This window comes from Dunckerocampus dactyliophorus, chromosome 6, assembly GCF_027744805.1.
Source record: "Dunckerocampus dactyliophorus isolate RoL2022-P2 chromosome 6, RoL_Ddac_1.1, whole genome shotgun sequence".
Taxonomy (NCBI): domain Eukaryota; kingdom Metazoa; phylum Chordata; class Actinopteri; order Syngnathiformes; family Syngnathidae; genus Dunckerocampus; species Dunckerocampus dactyliophorus.
In genome coordinates this window covers 33,764,291-33,783,545 of record NC_072824.1, presented here as the reverse complement: position 1 = coordinate 33,783,545, position 19,255 = coordinate 33,764,291, and the positions used below count along the sequence as shown (strand labels likewise).

At 39.9% G+C, this 19,255-nt stretch overlaps 1 protein-coding gene across 3 annotated transcripts in view; it reads left to right on the top strand.

Annotated features, from left to right (window-relative positions):
• Positions 1-699: 699 nt before the first annotated feature.
• neurl1aa (neuralized E3 ubiquitin protein ligase 1Aa) overlaps positions 700-19,255 on the top strand; it is a 56,144-nt gene continuing 37,588 nt past the window's right edge. For 2 of the 3 annotated variants that reach the window (XR_008570636.1, XM_054778437.1), the window contains exons 1-3: positions 700-1,086; positions 18,129-18,379; positions 18,501-18,822. Coding sequence is in view for 2 of the 3 variants with exons in the window: in XM_054778437.1 (XP_054634412.1) it covers positions 1,053-1,086; positions 18,129-18,379; positions 18,501-18,822 (607 nt within the window). In the remaining variant the exon portion in view is untranslated. The remainder of the gene's footprint in view (positions 1,087-18,128; positions 18,380-18,500; positions 18,823-19,255) is intronic. The other variant, XM_054778436.1, reaches the window with a different exon arrangement.

Sequence of the window (19,255 nt, the reverse complement as noted above, 5' to 3'; positions counted from 1 at the left end):
CGTAGTCAATTCACAGTTACAGAACGCATGCGCAGAAACTCGCACATGACCAACAAGTTTGGCAGCCAAGCTGTAGATGCTCGGGGAGCACTTGTGAGTCAGTGAAACTAGAGTCTTTGTTGGGGACCCCTGAGTTAGTGAAACCCAAGTGTCCGTTGAGTACCCGTGAGTCAGTGAAACTTGAATCTTTGTTGAGTACCCATGATTTGAAGCTATTCAATTATGACATTTACAATACTGTATATTAGTTTTAAAAAATCTCAATTTTTAACAACATAAAGATCATCACAATTGCTAAATACTATGACATCGGAGCATCGATAAATTACCTACCTTCTATCATCAAATGATGCCCAAAAAAGCTGACCAAGCACAGCTCTGCAAGTTTTTGGAGGTGCAAGTCAAACTCCGCCCGTGGGTTGGGGGGAGGAGGAGCCAGCCGGTTTAGATTACGTTGGCGCTGTGACGTTCGAGCATAATTCATGCTCAATTGAACGATTTATAGGAGACCAGTATCCGTGAGTTCCGATTGAGTAAAAAAAATAATCTCGAGTTTTGAACGACTCGTTCATGACTTGCACATCTCGCACAATTGCGCTCCACTGTTGGCTATGACTTTCTGTCCCATGTGATTTACTTTAGTATGATTCAGTAATTATTGCGCTTCGATGCCGTTTCATAGAGTTGCGAGTGAAGAAAGGCGGTGCATTATGTCGCGCAATAACGACACACAACGATCCCGACGACGAGCCCCTGAGCGCTCAATGGCGTCACGGTGCTGGCAATGACAGTGTTAAAAGATGGAGCCTCCACCGTTTATGTAAATACGTGTGACAGAATGAGAGTGGGACTCAAGGCGGGGAGCGTGCTGTCTGAATGAAGGGAGGGGGCAGCCGTCGTCATGGCGGTGTAGCTCCGCTCGCAAGAAGGAGGTGTGTGGCTCCACTGTGCATCTACTCCAGGGGGGAGAGGCGGTACTCGGCTTACCTTGGATGGAATCATGTCAGCAGCATCCGTATAATACACGATAAGCGGCTCGAAGAAAGACAGAAATGGGTGGGCAGATAACGCGAAATGCATTATACGGTAAGTAATGGATGCATCATGCTAACATTGTCATATCCTGCTTCTTTATGAAGGCACTGGTTTTGTTGCCAGATCGCGCGCCCGATAACAATTATAATAATAATAATAATAATAATAATAATAGCGATCATGAACTACCTTAATGGCTACAGTGTCATATTGGAGGTGTCTTCAACTGTTTACCATTAAAGTTGTGGCGTTCCCCCGCATAAATAAACAATTGCGCTGTAAGATGTCTACGTTTTGACGGTATATCCATCTTTACCAGATGATCGGTACCTATTAAGAGTTCTTTAAATCATGTATGATTGAGATTGATTGAGGTTTTTTGCCTTTATTGTCAATGCAGAAGTGAACATGGGACAAATACAGGCCAATGTTTTATTTATTGTAAAACAAAGTATTGGTTATGATTTGTTTTGCAGTACATATCCCCCACCCACCCACACACACACACACACACACACACACACACACACACACACACACACACACACGTCTTTATGTGGTCATGGTAGGAATGGGATACCCACATGTTATTCCACTACTGCTCTATGGTCCCAATCAATTATTGTAACGACACAATTTAACGACACTATTCTACTGTGCCCAGATAAAGCCACATCCTGCTCTTGCAGCTTCTGTAAGTTTACACCCCCTGATCGTTCTAATTAAAGCCCCAACACTGATCCAATTAGTTAAAGAAGGACAGACTTAGAAGATGGATGAGGATATAGCTCCTCCTCACTGGCATCAAGGTCAAACACACTCAGTACAACGCTCGGTGGAAGTTAGGCTAGTTATGGCATGATTTGGTGACCAATTTATTTAAGGTTAGAAGGGAAGCTTCGGTGAAATAAATGAGCCACACATGGCTGTTCTTTTGTTGATGTGTTTTAATTTTGTGGTGTAAATTAAATTAAAAAAGACGTGTCATCATCTGGTCACATTATTAGTACACACTGAAAAAAACTCATTACATAATTGTGTACAAATGTGCAAAGCATTTTATAAAATGCTGTTTTGTAAGTTTTGATATTTATAATGTAGTTGAAACTGGGTCAAGAATGTTGGGCAACTCTTCAGTTGGAAGTTATCAGCTGGAAGTTTTTGTAAGCCACCGTGGGATTCCCCCGATATCACGCGGTGGAAAAGCAATCCATTGATGTGGATCTTGGCCATGCAAACTAAGTTTGAAAAGTATTTTCGGTGTTTCCACTGATGTTCATTTCGGCCCTGCGCCCTGAACCCTCATTTGCAAATGACTGCTAAATGAGTTAAGCTGAGAAGCGCACGGTAATGAGCTAGTAGCCCGAGCTATCACGTCATTGCAACTGGAAGCTCCACTGTTGTAAAAGTGTTCTGACCACTCTCTCACTCACACCTTACACCAATGTCCTCTGCTTTAGTTGGTACAGCATTTTGACTTCAGTGCATTCATTCTTTTTCGCAGGTGCTAATTTGCAGCTCAAGGGCATCTATACGTAAACCCTAGCAGATAGAAAAGTCCTCAGTACAGTGTTCCCTCGCTACATTGCGGTGCACCTTTCACGGATTCGCTGTTTCGCAGATTTTTTTTTAAGTGCAATTCTGCATGTTTTTTTTAACTGCGTATGAACACGCATTGTGTTCTGGTCCTTGTGGTGTATTAGAGCGATCTATCAGTGCTCTGTTGTATGTGTCTGTTCATGTATTTACTACTGCGACCAGTAGAGGGTGTTGTATACTCATGTGAGAGTTGAAAGTTGTCCAGCTGGAGTAAAGATGTCCTCCCTCCACCTCATCTCAAGATAGAGCCGCAACAGTCCTGATTGGCTAAGGGAGAACCCGCCCATTGTGTTCTGCGTTCTGATTGACCATTGTCAATCAATCTCCTTCATGCAGCACTGCCGTGTTTCCTGTTGCTCGCGATCTTACATGCTAAAGGAAGGCAGAAGTTACGCAGCTGTAGCGCACCTGGAATACTGTAAATGAATCTTTAGTTCATGGAGGACGACGGAGAGTAAAATACTACAACAGAGGGAATATGTTTTAACAAGGATACAGAAATGCTACAGCCGAATGGCGCCGAGAAGTCGTAGCAATGAAATATGCATCAGTCACTTAATAATTTATTGTGTCCAACTTTGTAGGTTGATCATTAAAATTCAAAGAAATTTGAACTTTGAGAGTGGTTAAACAAGAGAGAAATGTGAGAAAATATTATTGCCCGTCTGAGAAAAGTGTATAAAGTGTATGGTGAGGGGTTTTACAACCTTAAAACATTTATAATAACTGTAAAAAAAATAAAATTGTCTACTTCACGGATTACACTTATTGCGGGCTATTTTAGGAAACTATCCCCCGTGATAAACGAGGGAATACACTGTACTTGAGTTGTATAGCAGCGCAGCTTCAGGGTTTCCCCTAGGATTTTTTTGAAGCTGTGGTGGTTGGTTGCCGCCGCTGTGCCGTGCTGCTGCTGCGTCTGCATTTCTTTAATGACAATTAGCAATTTTTTTGTGACGTATTTATTTATTAGCCTATTTATTTAACTTTTTTCAACAACCAGCAGTACATTTACCGAGAGTATTGCAAAACTGTTAATTTAATGGCAAAGTTGCTGAGAGCACTTAAAGTGAGAGTCTAAAATGCGGATCCTCCTTTTGTTACCTGACCTAGTTAGTCCAATAGTTCTATGTGACTAGGACAAAAGTACATTTTGTACTGTTTGACACCAACCTAAATTTTATTTGATGCCTATTTTAGAGTAATAAGAATACATGGGAAATGAATAGTTCAATAATAAATTTAGTTGAAAATAACACAAATAGCAAAATAACAATTTAACTATTTTTTTTATAGAAATGTGTCCAGTATAAAGAGTATAAATTCAGAGTCCAGAGATATGATAACACAGGTGTATCCAACTTGGAGCTTTATTAAAACTACTTTGACAAAAAGAAAGTAGAGGTAATCTATTAGTGTTTTATGCGACTGCCAACATATATTTATTTACACAGCAGATCTCCACTCAGTGTGCTCATTTGTAATTAAATACAGTGTCTTGTTTGAGTAGAACACTTATAAGATACTAAGGAATGAAGCAAATATTATTTGGTGAATTACTCAACATCAGCTGGTGATCTATACGAGGTACGTGTTGGAGAACCCTGTGGTAGCGTCAATGTGTGAAGCTGTACACACTATGTGTTTCGGGTGCACAAATACGACATACAACTCGTGTTTCAAAGACAAGCCATAAGTATTATAATGATAGGAAGAGAGAAAGATTGTTAAGTGACACTTTAAAAAAGTAAGTTGTGGCAATGATCGATGATTGATGTACCTCATGAACGTGATGGCCACTGGTAGCTCAAAAACGAGCTAGCTTGATGCCACCAGCCAGGCATGGAAATAAAAATGCCAGATACTCAAATGAGATTGAAACGCTGTCTTAGATAGGATTAGCATGTGTCCAGCTGTCGTTCATTGATTACACATTTTACAGGCTATTGTTCATTCTCCCGATGATAAGAAACAAAGTGAAAGTCAACACAAGATGTGTCGCGCATCTGGTCAGGCACACGCAAGTGCCAGCAAGACAGACAGGTGATTCCGGTGCGTGCTTATCAAAATAAAGCGCAGTGATAATTTATTATGACATTTTAAATTGTTTTCAAACTAATTGTGTCAATATGTGCGTAAAAATAATCAGTTATATATGTATCTGTATAGCATATATCCATTTTCAAGTTTTAAAAAAAACTAATTTTTACGGTGTGGCGACTTTCATTTTGCACTGGCGGGCTGTCACGATTAATTACATGTAGCGGAAACCCTCTATTTTACATGTGCCGCGTGCGTTTAAGTTAAAAGGTGGTGGTGGGGGGTTTTGTGGTGACTCCGAGTGGCCACAATAATTCATTGAGTTGATACAGAGCATACCGGACACTCGTTACAGAATACTTTCTAATACGCTTCTGCCTTGGAGACCATGTGTCTGTAAGTGATGTGCAACTATGATGCTTGTGTTGATTGAGAAATGTGGAATTTTAGACAGAAGTGTTGAGGACAGTAAATATGTTATTATATGTTATATTCGGTATTAGCCACCGACTTACTAAACACACGTGTATGATTTTTCAGTATTATTTGAATTCATTTGTGAATACAATAATAAAGTTTTGGTGTTAAAATACAGCTGTTTGATAGGTTTCTACACACCGAGATGCGTCCAGGCGCTAAGTTGCGTATTAAAAGCAGGGCTCCGGACTAACTTTTTTTACCAGGACCACAGTGGCCACGAACTTAAAATTTTACGAGCACAAGCAGAAAATTTAGGAGCACACAACGAAATCGACTTGTTAAGTAAATACACTAAGTCCCCAACTACCGAACACAATTGGTTCCAGACGACCGTTCTTAATTCGAATTGTTCTTAAGTAGGGGAAAAGGTAATATTACCAATGATATAGGTACTACATGTACGTAAATATGAGTTTCGATGCAGTAGTAATATTAAACGAGGACAATTAATGAAAAAAACAATAATAAAAATGCTATAACAATACATAATGATAATTGTTATTTACCTTTGAAGAGGAGTGGTTGAGCATATGTCGTTGTGGTGGTGGAGGAGATATTGAAAAAAGGACAAATTGTCATTGTAAGACTCTTCTAAAAGAGGTAGTGTTCTGTGGGTGGTGTAGAATTAAGCAGGCCTATTAACTATTCATAAACTTTAATCACACGCTCTGTCCGGGTTGTATCATAAAACTCTTAGCCTTCCTCTCTCCTCTTCCTCGTCTTCCTGTATCTGTGGGTCCCATTAGCAGTGTCACAGAGCCCTCTGCTGGTCAAGCATATACCAGTATAAATATGGGATTGCCGGTCAAGCATGTAGCAGTATAAATATGGATTTATAAGGCAAAACACATGAAAAAATAGACCAGTCGGCTTGTGTTCATATCTCCGAATGGTCACACGTCGGATGTTCGTTAGTAGGGGACTTAGTGTATTCACATTCCCTATAAATGGTCTTTCGTTTGTATAGCGCTTTTCCACCTCCAAGGCACTCAAAGCGCTTTGACACTGCTAGCACTTTTACCTACTGATGACGCAGCATCAAGGACACTTCAACACGATCACGGGAGGACGAAGGATCGAACCCGGGACCGGGGTGGGAAGACAACCACTCAACCACCTGAGCCGTGCCACCCATTACTACTGATAGTATTACTGATACTCAAACAATAAATGACAACTCTCTTCTCTATCCGCCTCTGGAAGGTCTCATTGGTGGCATCATATACATTATCAGTCAAATAGCGCCCTTGTTCCTTCTTCTTTGGTGCTTGCCTTCTTTCTTCCTCTTGGAGGTAAAGTGGGTTGGCAGACTAGCTCATTTGTTAACTACTGGGAGCAAAATGTTCTATAATAATTACAATGAAATCTGCAAATGAACTGGTAAGGTTGCCAACTTCTGGAAAAGTCAATAAGGGACACCTGGTTGATGGGGCCTTTAATTGTGTGAAACTATTTTTGTACTGTTTGACACAAAGCTGAATTGAATTTGATGCCTGTTTTAGAGTAATACTAATACATGGGAAGTTAATTGTTGAATGATATATATTTTTAGTTAAAAATAACACAATTAACAGAATCAAATTACAATTTGGATATACAAGAATTGAGTGTGCAGGTTTATGATGTGGTGTATCCAGCTTCCAGCACTATTAAAGCTACTTGACAAAAAAAAAGTGAGGTCAGCTATTTGTGTTTTATGTGACTGCCAACATTTAAATTGTACTTTATTTGCAAAGCACATCTTAACTCAAACATTGTGCTCATTTTCTTGTCTATGATATTTTGTTATTTGTCATGAGATACAGGCATCATGTCTGAATGGAACAGTTCTAATATATACAGTACTTCGAGTTGAAGCAAATATTCTTTGGTGAGCTACTCAACTGATCAGACGATAGCTACTGGTAGTTTACAAGCTACCTGCTAAGATCCCGTGATAGCATCACTATTTTAAAGCTGGATACTCCACGTGTTTATGTTGAACAACTTAGACACACAACTAGTGTTTTGAAGACAAGACATAATGATTATAATGGTGACAAGACAGCAAGGTTAAGTGACACTTTAAAAAAGTAAGTTAGCACGTACCCCATGAACGTGGCAGCCATCTTAGCTTCCACATGGAACAAAAACAAGCTGTTTGTTTGTTTTAAAGACAAAATGTCACTGTGGTAAAAAAAAAAAAAGTCACATTTGGAGTAACTATAGCTAGCTAGCCAGAGAGACAGTGGAGCCAGGCAAAATGTGTAAACAAAGACGGAAGAATAACTTGAAGTCAATCTTGAGCAATCACGCACACTGGCATGGAAAGGCTTAGACTGTTACAAGCTGTCGTGAAGTGACTACACATTTCACAGACTATTTTTTATTCTCAATACTGGACACACACTTTTATTTTGATATGTATTAAACAGGTAAGGTTTTATTGTATCCATATACTTACAAGTTTTTTACTTATTTCAGCTTGTGTAGCTTTAGTTTGTGTCCTTGTTGGTGTAAGCATTGCCCCCTCCCTCTGGCTTCATCATCTTCATGTTGTTAGGAGCCATGACATGGTCCCATGACACGTAAAATGATGATAGCTCTATCATAGATCCTACTAAATGTCACTTATAGTCCAGTGCCACTGATGTTTGTTTGTGTTTTGAGGATAACATTTTGGGAAAAGACACGGCATGGCATGAAAACACTGCCGTTTATTGTCGGACTGGTTTTGCTTTCCAAAGTTGCACCCCTGCAGGTGCTTCTCAGGTGCGAGGTACCAGAACACATGCAAAGTGTTTTTGCTGAGTCTGTTACGTAATTGTGTCTGCGTGTGTGTGGGAGCTCCCAATTGACTGAATGTGGGCCAGCGTCTGAGGCTGCTGAGGCCGACTTGATTGAGCGTCTGGCTTCTTTGGAAAACAGATTGGTTCGCTACCGAAATTCCGAGTTAAGGGACAAACCGAGTTAAGCAACTTCCCAGAGTCAAATATTGTAATAAATGTAAAAAAAATGTCATGAGATGCACCTCATATTGTTGCTATTGATAAGTAAAAGGACAGTGCTTTCCAAAGTGGTTAAGGAAGCATGCAAACATACTTGCTTATGCTGGATACATGAGCAAGACCAATGACGACAACAGCTTAGTCAAGACTGAGCAGCTGTAGCTGGATTCATTTTGGGACCGAAATGATTTATTTGTTGGGTTCCCTCTTTAACTGAATGATAATACAATGTACATCTTTAGGGATTTTTAAAAACAAGAATTGGGGGCACAATTTTGGATTGCATTTTTTTTCAATTGATTTGGGATTTTCTGAAATTCACACAGGGTCAGAGTTGTACATATTAAAGCCAATTAAATGTAATACGTGGTGCTGGAGGTCCCAGAATAGATGGTATGTGAGTGTGAAGATTGCAATTGTTTTTTTTAGAATTTTTTGTGCGGTCTTTGTTTGTTTGAGAGCCTAATTGTAACTGATTACACTTTAAACACTGTCATGTTACTTCTGATTTCCTTGCTTCATTCACTCTATAATGGAGACTTCCACCAGCAAAAGTTGTTCTTTCCTTTAACATATCTAGACGTTCAACCTTCCTCTGCATTATCGCCTTTTTCTGACGCTAGCGTGTTCAGGAAGTGCACACGTGGGCTTCACAGCATGCCTTGTGTTTGAGTTGATAGCACCATGAGCGAGATAGTGGTTCGAGTTGATGACCTTCTCTGCTTTAGCAAATAAAAGAGCACTCCCTCAAAGCAAGTTGCCTCTGATCAGTTCCTGTGCAACTCAACCTGCCACAGTATGCTGGGTCATTATGCAGTTATGTACTATACTGATATTTCATGATTTATTATCACATATAATGAAAATTATCAACTTTGAAATGAAATCGTTTTTCTGCAAAAAATTATCCAATTTTTTTAAATAAAAAGCACAAATTGGCGGGTTTTCCACAGAAAAATCATGTTTTGATCACAAATCCGCGAATGTGCAGGTAGCCACAGTGTCTATAAAATGATTAACATTGCTGGTGAGTACAGAAGCTGCTGTGATGCATCTTCTTCTTTTCTTTCTACACACATGATGGTAATTGTGTGTTTTGTCTCAGGCAAAACTCTGAAAGATGATTGCAACTAGAAGACTACTGGATTGATTACCAGTTTACTTTCTTCCCGAAATACAGTGGAACCTTGATTAGCATAATTAATCTGTTCCAGAGGATCCAACTCTAACCGAAACATACTCTAACCACATCATTTTTTCTCATAAGAAATAATGTAAATTCAATTAATCGAAAAAGCCAATAATGTTAACACAAAAGATGTTTTTATAGTTTTATAATTATAGTTTTACATGCAGAAAACAATTCTAACTGTATATAAATACATATAAATGATGAATAAAAGAAAGAAATTATCATTTGAACTAACTTTTACATTAATTGAAGACATGATTGCTGTATTTAATTTTTTTTTTTATCACAGCTGCAAAATAAGCCAAAACGGCGACAGCAAAGAAGGTGAGAACCGTGCAATAACCATGCGATAAACCTGTGGCTGATCAACATGTAAATAGCTGTAATAGTGTATGTAACCTCTTGATTTGTATTACCTTGATTTTGCACTTTCTATGCTCTTGTGTGCGTTTGTACTCTGCTTTCGCTGCTGTAAACCTGGAATTTCCACTTGTGGGACTAATAAAGGCATATCTTATCTTATCTTAGAAACAGTATTGAATTCAAGAACTAACAAAACAGGAAACTGGTGTCTGTGTTGATCTCGCTGCCACATTGTGTCTTTGGTATCAATCACATTTTCAGTGATGGTAAAATTAACCTTAAATGTTCATTTGTCTCTTTCATTCCTCATTTATATGCATTTCAAATTGTTTTTTGCATGTCAAAACTATAATTGTAAAACTATAAAAATGTGTTTTGAGACGTGTGGTGAAACTGTGTTAGTTAGGAAAAAAGCTTGTCATAGATATCGGTTCCTGTTTCAGTGTACTAGCAAGCTAATACGTAGGCTGCTAACAAGGACATTTTGTGATAAAAGTACATTAAGAACACAGTCTGACTCATGAATGTATTAATAACGTGACAAGACGGGCACCATATTGTCTGCTAACTGGAAGATGTCTGCTAACCGAGGCAAAAGTTTTCGACATTAACCAAAAAACACGCTCACTGGGACATATCATTGGTGTGTGAAGTGTCATTTTGCTATGGTATGATTCGGAAACACACACTGAGGTGCCTTTCATTTCAGGGCTTCCATTTGTACATCATACTTGTTGAGTGTAAAAACACACAAAAAAGCCTCCTATGCTAATCTGAACCACTACACTATAAGACTCGGTGGAAACGTGGCTTTAATGTTCCTTCCATAATTATCATTGGCATGGCGCGTTTTATTGTGGTGTCATCTTCGCAAATATCTCAGAGACCAACTACTCCTCCATATCCACAAGCAGAATGAAATACAAATCAGTTTGATTATCAGAATACTATGGCCAATAATTCAAAGAGCATTTTGTTGGTTCATTTAGAAGTAGTGTTGACTATTACTTGATCCAACTCTGCATTTCGTAAAACCCCAAAGGGTCAGTGTTATGTAACAATGAAACAATGTACAGTGTCATTATGATTTTGAACAATTTGCTGAAACCGCTGCTTACTGTCAAAAAGAGAGATGAGGATAACGACTTTGGGACATCTGTCCTGTAGTTGGAACCTGTGCCAGAGACGTTGCCTCCCCTCTCAATGAGCTTGTACAGCCTATTGGGTTTCTTAGACTTGGCCTGCCGCCTTGTAGCATATGTCAGTACAGTACAAACACACGTAAAGATCTTTAGAGATGAGTAAAAGCAGGTAAGGTAATACCCTGTAAAGAACCCTGCATACATTATACATCAAACCACATTGGCAGAGTAGTTCAAGCATCTTATCTTGATAATAATTTATTTTTGCTGTTACTGTGGGATTCATTTGGAGAACATCAGGCTAAAGCGGTGTCTTTGTCATACGTCATCCGGACAGTCCTATGTAATAAGCGTCCTTTTATTTGCTGTTTCTCTCAAAGCTTTTGAAGCATTTGGAAGTGATGTCAGTGCTTTTACCTCAATATCCAATTAACAAATTGTAGAAGGAGACGCATTTAGTTAGTTTGATGTCCAACCTTATTTCATTTACAAGTTTATACAGATTTACTTTTGGAATTTCTGAACAGCGACAATCGTCTGTTCCCAACCAGGAAGTCATGTTCTTCCAGAAATGAGCAAATATTGGAATAGTTTATTCTGCTTTTAAAATCCTGTTTGCCCAGGCTCAAAACTAGGAGTGACGTCAATGCAAGTTAATCTACGCTCCTGATCCAAATCTTAAGACCAGTTGAAAAATGTCTAGAATTACCATTTTGCACATTTGGATCTTAATGAGGTTTTAAGTAGAGCTACAATATGCAAAAACAAGAAGGGAGAGTGAGACAAAAAACACTTTGAAAAAGTCATTGATTGAAAACAACAATTGAACTGAAATAGGCTGTTCATCAGCTGATCAAAAGTTTAGGACCATCGCTCAAAAAACAACCAAAAACTCTCCAAACCAGAACAAAAATGTTGTCAGTAGGACTCAGTAATGATGAGCTCTACCGTTCTTGTTCATCACTTCCAAAATGGCTTTGGGCATGCTTGATGCTTGATGTGTTTCCAGGAGGCTAGTGGGAACATTGCTCCAAGTGGTGAAGATGGCTTCACCAAGAGCATCAACTGTTTGGAACTGATGGCCATTTTTAGAAACTTCCCTTGCCATCCATCCCCAAATGTTCTCAATGGGATTTAAATGAGGGGAACATGCGGGATGGTCCTAAAGAGTGGTGTTATTCTCCCAGAAGAAGTCCTTGGTCAAGCCAGCATTGTGAACTGCAGCTTTGTCTTGTTGAAGAACCCAGCTGGTACCACACAGACCAGGGCCCTCGGTCATGAGGGATGCCCGCTGCAACATCTGCATTTGTTTGATGACCCCGCACCACCTGAAGCTCCGGTGTTCCACTGAATGAAAAAGCACCCCAGACCATGATGGACCCCCCTCCACTGTGCCGAGTAGAAAACATCTCAGGTGGGATCTCCTTGTCATGCCAGTAACGTTGGAAGTCATCTGGACCGTCAAGGTTATTCAGAGAATAAAACTTTTTCCCACCTTTCAATGTCCCAGTTTTGTGGCGTTGAAGGAGACCAGGTCTTTGAATTTGTTTTTTGTTTTTTAAAGCCTTTACCCGCAGATGGCGTCTGATGGTTATTGCGCTGCAGTCGGCACCAGTAATGACTTTAATGTGGGTCGAAGACACCTTCCCTCACAGGCTAAAGGCCATGTGTTCATGGGTAATCTGACATCGTCATTCATTAGTTGTAAGTAGTTATAATTTTATACTTTAAATGTGTTTAATAAGTGTGTGAGGCACACCTGGATGTGTCTCAAGCGAACAATGGCAACTGAAGAGAGAAATTGCGGGAGAATGCAATGCAAACGAAATTGTAGAATGTCAACATCAAGCTAGCAGGAGTGGGGTGGGGGTTATGGGGGGTAAGTCGTGTGTCAAAAATAGACGTTGTTAAGGGCGTCTCAATTACACATTTTTTTCTTCATTCACTGGTGGACATGGATTGTAACCCCCGCGAATAGCAGGGATCTACTGCACCTCAACTACCAAAGTCACCCGTGACCCTGAACAGGAAAGCACTAGAACATGAATGTACATTTTCCGATGTATGCAATTATGTGTGCAATTAGTTTTCATTTGGTCGTGTCCTGGCAAATGTCCTGACCAGATCTTGTTGTTGTTTAATGTGGTGCTGATCAAGACCTCCAGATACAAGGGGTTGCTAAGGAACATGAATTCACACATAGCAGCTGCGCCTCTTTAGAACTCGGTAATGCATTCAGCTCAATTTGCCTTGGACCGTGTGCACCAGCTGCTCTCCTGTGGCTCTGCCTAAGACAAAAGGCCACATCAATGCTTTTAGTGGAGACGCTTCCAGAATGAAATAATGTAGGGGTCTTTACAAGGTAAACACAGTCAGGAGGAGAAATTAGGAAACAAAGATACCCAGAGATCACCAGGCGATCTGATGGTCAATGGGCTACATGTGACATCTGCTGCTGCTCACCTAATTTTCAACAGTTTTTACACATCGTTTGTAGGATCTGTTTAGGTTTACCTTTACATTCATGCATCATAGTGCATTTCAGAGCATTTTCAGATTTGTAGACTCAAATCAATCATTGTTTCTACCTGTTTCCAGATCAATTACTTTTGGAGGCGAGAGTAGGCACTTAACGTACTTGATGTCTTTTTTCTTGTACCCATAAGAACTTACACACTTGGTGTTTAGCATCGCTAGATGGTGTACCCCATTGTTAATGTCGAGGATAAGTGAAAGCGGAGTCAGACACACTGCATTGCAAGAAGTCCCAATAGTTCAACGTGAAGCACAGCTAAAAGACAATGCCAGTGCAATGCAAACAAGACCTACAATCCTGTGTAAAGCCTGTAAGACGTAAATCACTCAGTGTGACAATGAGGTACTTTTAATATTGGAATACAGTAAGTCGAAATCTGTGACATGCCAAAGAAAGAATGAAGCTGTATAAGTAGAGGTATGAGTCGGCGACATGCAAATGTTACTATTTCAGTATGTTGTGTGTTCAGTATGTTCAGCTGGGGTGTCACAAGATTTCATGTCACAAGATCTTGCAAGATTAAAATGTGACAAGATTTCTCGTTCAGAAAAAAATAATAAATACTGTAAATGATCAGAAATAAATAAATGAATCACACGATAATTAAAATAAACGTGATCATTTTGCCGGCCTCCGTATATTGCCATGTGAATGCGTGTCTGTTTTCCTCGTCTCACACCTCGAAACAGGCAGGAAGAGCGTTCACTGTGTGCATTGGTTCAGCACCTAGATGCTTCATAGAACAGCAGCGTTCCATAGAACAACAAAGTGAGACCTCTTGTGAGTCAAACAGGCGCTTTGTCTCTGCGGGTGGAGGTGGGGCCGCTAGCAAAACACGCACAGTGCAGCAAGGTAATTGGTAATGAGGAGAAAAAAGATGATTATAAAGCCAAATGCCACAGCCCCTATATGGGAATATTAATCAATTGGAATTAATTGTTAAAATCGTCTGGTTCTTGTGGACCCTGTCGTGCATCATCACGTCTCGTGAGTTGGGTGTCTTGTGACACGCCTAAAGTTCAGTCATGTTCAGTATGCTCCCGTTCACTTTCTACACCACTTCATTCAAAAATGTACTCTTCGCTTCAAATGTTTAGAATGGAATAGAACAGGGGTCACCAACGTGGTGCCCACGGGCACCATGTAGCCCCTCAAGACCACATGAGGTGCCCGCAAGCCTGCTTTTCATTCATGTTTTCAGTTAATAATGAAAGAACAGTAGAAAGAAATGCATTCTGAAATATAACATGCGAGTTGTGGACACCATCATTTTGTTCATGTTCTGGTAAAACAAGCGTATTCGCTTTGTTTGGGTTTAAAATAAGCTCTGAAAATAAATGTTACAAAAATGAGTAGCTCTTGGCCAATTTCATTTTGGAAAAGTAGCTCTCATGAGGAAAAACGTTGGTGACCCCTGGAATAGAATGTAGTGATGTAACAGGTCAAATAAAATGCTATTGTCTTTCTGTTATCTCATTCAGCTCCTGCTAGTCTTGGTAAAGCATAGTGCTCTGTTTTGTTTCAGTCACATGGTCGTCCTGCATGTGAGAGAAAGGCCTGGCTTAAAAAAAAGTCAATTTCTTCATATTCTGGGGGGGTTGGAGCATTCAGTTCTTGGTGCTGTATTTTTAAATGCAGAAAACACTTGCTTTTTTATTAATAACAAAACAAAAAAACCTGGCACTATAAACAGTAACAACAAAAAGGGCAAAGTTATACCACAGACTTGAAATGATTGAAAGAAAATACAAATAATGGTGATAAGTTTTGTATGTTGCACGTACCGTGACTAATGCAGTACATATTATTATTATTCAGAAAATATGCATATTTAAGCAAATTGTATGCGTTTTTTGCCCACATTAAGCATTTTCAAACATGAAAAAGGCTGAATTACAATGCAAATACAGCATAAGCCATTAAGACCACCAACTTGTTGTTCGGTGAGACCACCACCGAAGCACTAGACTTGAACAACCGGCGTTTATTGCTGGTTGAAATCATCTCACAACAGGCACAATAATAATAACATAATAACAAAAATCATAATAGTAACGTGTGTCACTGTTGCAGTCATAGCCCACAGCTAAAATTCAACTCTAAAACCTCGATGTCACTTCCTTTCTGCCATCGAGCCTTTCTGCTCCCCGACAAGCTCAACTGTCTTCAATGCTTTATTTTCTCTGATTATATCTACTATATTTGGTAAGACAAATGTAAAGGTGCCTATATTGGTGTTATTTCATGTCTAGATGGTGCTAATGATGTTAAAATAAATATTTAGAAGACCGTAAACAGGTTGAAAATATTCCATCTATAAAGAAGGAATGCTACTTTGTGGAAATCCACTTATGACGGATCTGGAATCAATTAACCGCGATAAACGAGGGATTACACCAGTCTCGGAGGATGTTCATTCAGTTGTTTAAATTTGTAGAAAAAAAGCAGATCACAGACATGACACAAAACTAAAGTCATTTCAAATGGCAACTTTCTGGCTTTAAGAAACACTAAAAGAAATCAAGAAAAAAAGATGTGGTAGTCAGTAACAGTTACTTTTTTAGACCAATCAGAGGGAAAAAATTACGGAATCACTCAATTCTGAGGAAAAAATTATGGAATCACCCTGTAAATTTCCATTCCCAAAACTAACACCTGCATCAGATTAGATCTGCTCGTTAGTCTGCAGTTAAACAGGAGTGATCACACCTTGGAGAGCTGTTGCACCAGGTAGACTGACATGAATCATGGCTCCAACACAAGAGATGTCAATTGAAACAAAGGAGAGGATTATCAAACCTCTTAAAGAAGGTAAATCATCACGCAATGTTGCAAAAGATGTTGGTTGTTTACAGTCAGCTGTGTCTAAAATCTGGACCAAGTACAAACAACATGGGAAGGTTGTTAAAGGCAAGCATACTGGTAGACCAAGGAAGCGTCAAGACAGAAAACTTAAAGCAATATGTCTTGAAAACAGAAAATGCACAGCAAAATAAATGAGGAACAAATGGGAGGAAACTGGAGTCAACGTCTGTGACCGAACTGTAAGAAACCGCCTAAAGGAAATGGGATTTACATACAGGAAAGCTAAACGAAAGCCATCATTAACACCTAAACAGAAAAAAACAAGGTTACAATGGGCTAAGGAAAAGCAATCGTGGACTGTGGATGACTGGATGAAAGTCATATTCCGTGATGAATCGCGAATCTGCATTGGGCAAGGTGATGGTGCTGGAACTTTTGTTTGGTGCCGTTCCAATGAGATTTATGAAGACGACTGCCTGAAGAAAACATGCACATTTCCACAGTCATTGATGATATGGGGCTGCATGTCAGGTAAAGGCACTGGGGAGATGGCTGTCATTACATCTTCAATAAATGCACAAGTTTACGTTGACATTTTGGACACATTTCTTATCCCATCAATTGAAAGAGCATTTGGGGATGATGAAATCATTTTTCAGGATGATAATGCATCTTGCCATAGAGCAAAAACTGTGAAAACATTCCTTGAAGAAAGACACATAGGGTCAATGTCATGGCCCGCAAATAGTCCGGATCTCAATCCAATTGAAAATCTGTGGTGGAAGTTGAAGAAAATGGTCCATGACAAGGCTCCAACCTGCAAAGCTGATCTGGCAAAAGCAATCAGAGAAAGTTGGAGCCAGATTGATGAAGAGTACTGTTTGTCACTCATTAAGTCCATGCCTCTGAGACTGCGAGCTGTTATAAAAGCCAGAGGTGGTGCAACAAAGTACTAGTGGTGTGTTGAAGTATTCTTTTGTTGTTTTTTTCATGATTCCATAATTTTTTTCCTCAGAATTGAGTGATTCCATAATTTTTTTTCCCTCTGATTGGTCTAAAAAAGTAACTGTTACTGACTACCACATCTTTTTTTCTTGATTTCTTTTAGTGTTTCTTAAAGCCAGAAAGTTGCCATTTGAAATGACTTTAGTTTTGTGTCATGTCTGTGATCTGCTTTTTTTCTACAAAATTAAACAACTGAATTAACATCCTCAGAGACTGGTGATTCCATAATTTTTGCCAGGGGTTGTACTACTATATTGGGTTTGCAAGAATGACAAAAGACAACATTTTAACATGACTTTTAAGACTAAAAAGACAAAATATAAGACTACAAAGACAAAATATAGGACTGCACAAACAGACTTTTATTTAACTGAGTCCTAAACAATGCATGTAATGTGAGTGTCAATGGTTGTTTGTACCTTGCGATTAGCGACCATTCAGGGCGTACGCCCAAAAGTCAGCTGTGATGGGCTCCAGCATGTCTCTGCGACCTTTGAGGACAAGCAGCATAGAAAATGAATGAATGAATGTAAGCTGGCTGCGTGTGAGTCCAAGTGGTTCTTCCTGAGGTGTGACGTTACACATATTAACAGAAGACGTCACACTCCCCCCTCGCAGTGCTTTCCCATCATTGCAAATTGCATATTTACAATCCAAAGGTAAAACTTTGAAAGTGTGGACATACTGAGCAAGCAAGCGTGTTGCTGTATGGAGCAGGGCGTCATCGCTCACTCGCCGATATCATTATCGGCAGAAAAAAATGATCCCAATATGATCTCATTTTTATGCCATTATCGGATAATACTTTTCAGCTGATATCATCGGAGATCGCTAATTATTACACTTTTTTATGGTTACGTCAGATTGTTGTAATGCCTTGCCTAGCGATGCTTGCATGTAATTGAGACAATATAAATAAAGTAAATTTTGTCTTTTGTGTCCAGACTCCCTTGGTGGCCCTTTTCCATCCACATCCCATCGCTGCCACCACAAACCCAAGAGATGCCTGCCTATTCAGTGTGGCAGTGTTGGTGCTCCCCTTCCAGTCAGCCCACTTCTCTTCCATCCTAATGCCAAGGGTTCACAAATTGTCATGGACCTTGCCCAGAAGACAGTCAAGAGACAGGGTAGTTTCTGCAATGCCATCACCTTCAGCAACAGACCTATCGCTCTGTACGAGCAAGTCCGCCTGAAGGTAACACAAGTACACTTTGGTGTCACTTCAGTTTTTCGTCCTTTTAAAAATCAATTCACTTTTTATTTCACTCCTTGACTTTGTCTGCATGAAATAAAAAACCTGTTTGTCTTTTTCCTAGATTACTAAAAAGCAGTGTTGTTGGAGTGGGGCTCTGCGTCTGGGCTTCACCTCCAAAGATCCCTGCAGGATAAACCCAGACAACCTGCCAAAGTATGCCTGCCCGGATCTGGTGTCCCAAAGTGGCTTCTGGGCTAAGGCTCTTCCTGAAGAGTTTGCAAACGAGGGCAATGTTATCACCTTTTGGGTCGACAAGAAGGGCCGCGTTTTCTACCGCATAAACGAATCCAGCCCCATGCTGTTCTTCAGCGGAGTCAGAACAGCTGATCCCCTCTGGGCTCTAATTGATGTTTACGGTCTGACCCGGGCAGTGCAGCTGTTAGGTAAGCTGGTTGAAGAAGCGTGTATTCTAGAACAGTGGTTCCCAACTGGTTTGTCTGCAGGACCCACCATCACCCATCCAGATCACAGAAATGTTTCAACTTCACTCAAAGTGCAGTTTTGAAAAAGATTTAAACTTACAAATGTATTTTTTTCTGATGAACTAAGTAGGTAGGTTTAATAGTAACAGGGGGGCTATTTCTTCTGTATACCAACCCACTGCTTGGGTCAATAGTTTTAATTGGGGATGAAACGTCTCCCAGTCGCCTTTCCCTTCATACCTGGAGGTCTTTGTTGTGGGAGGAATCCCCCCACAGCGTGAGCTCGAGTTGCGGGATGCGGTCTCTCTCTTTATGAGGAGCTCTTCTCTAGCAGATATCTGCAGCTCTCCTGCTTATGGCATGTCAAGTCAGCACTTGATGTCCTTCTCCTCCT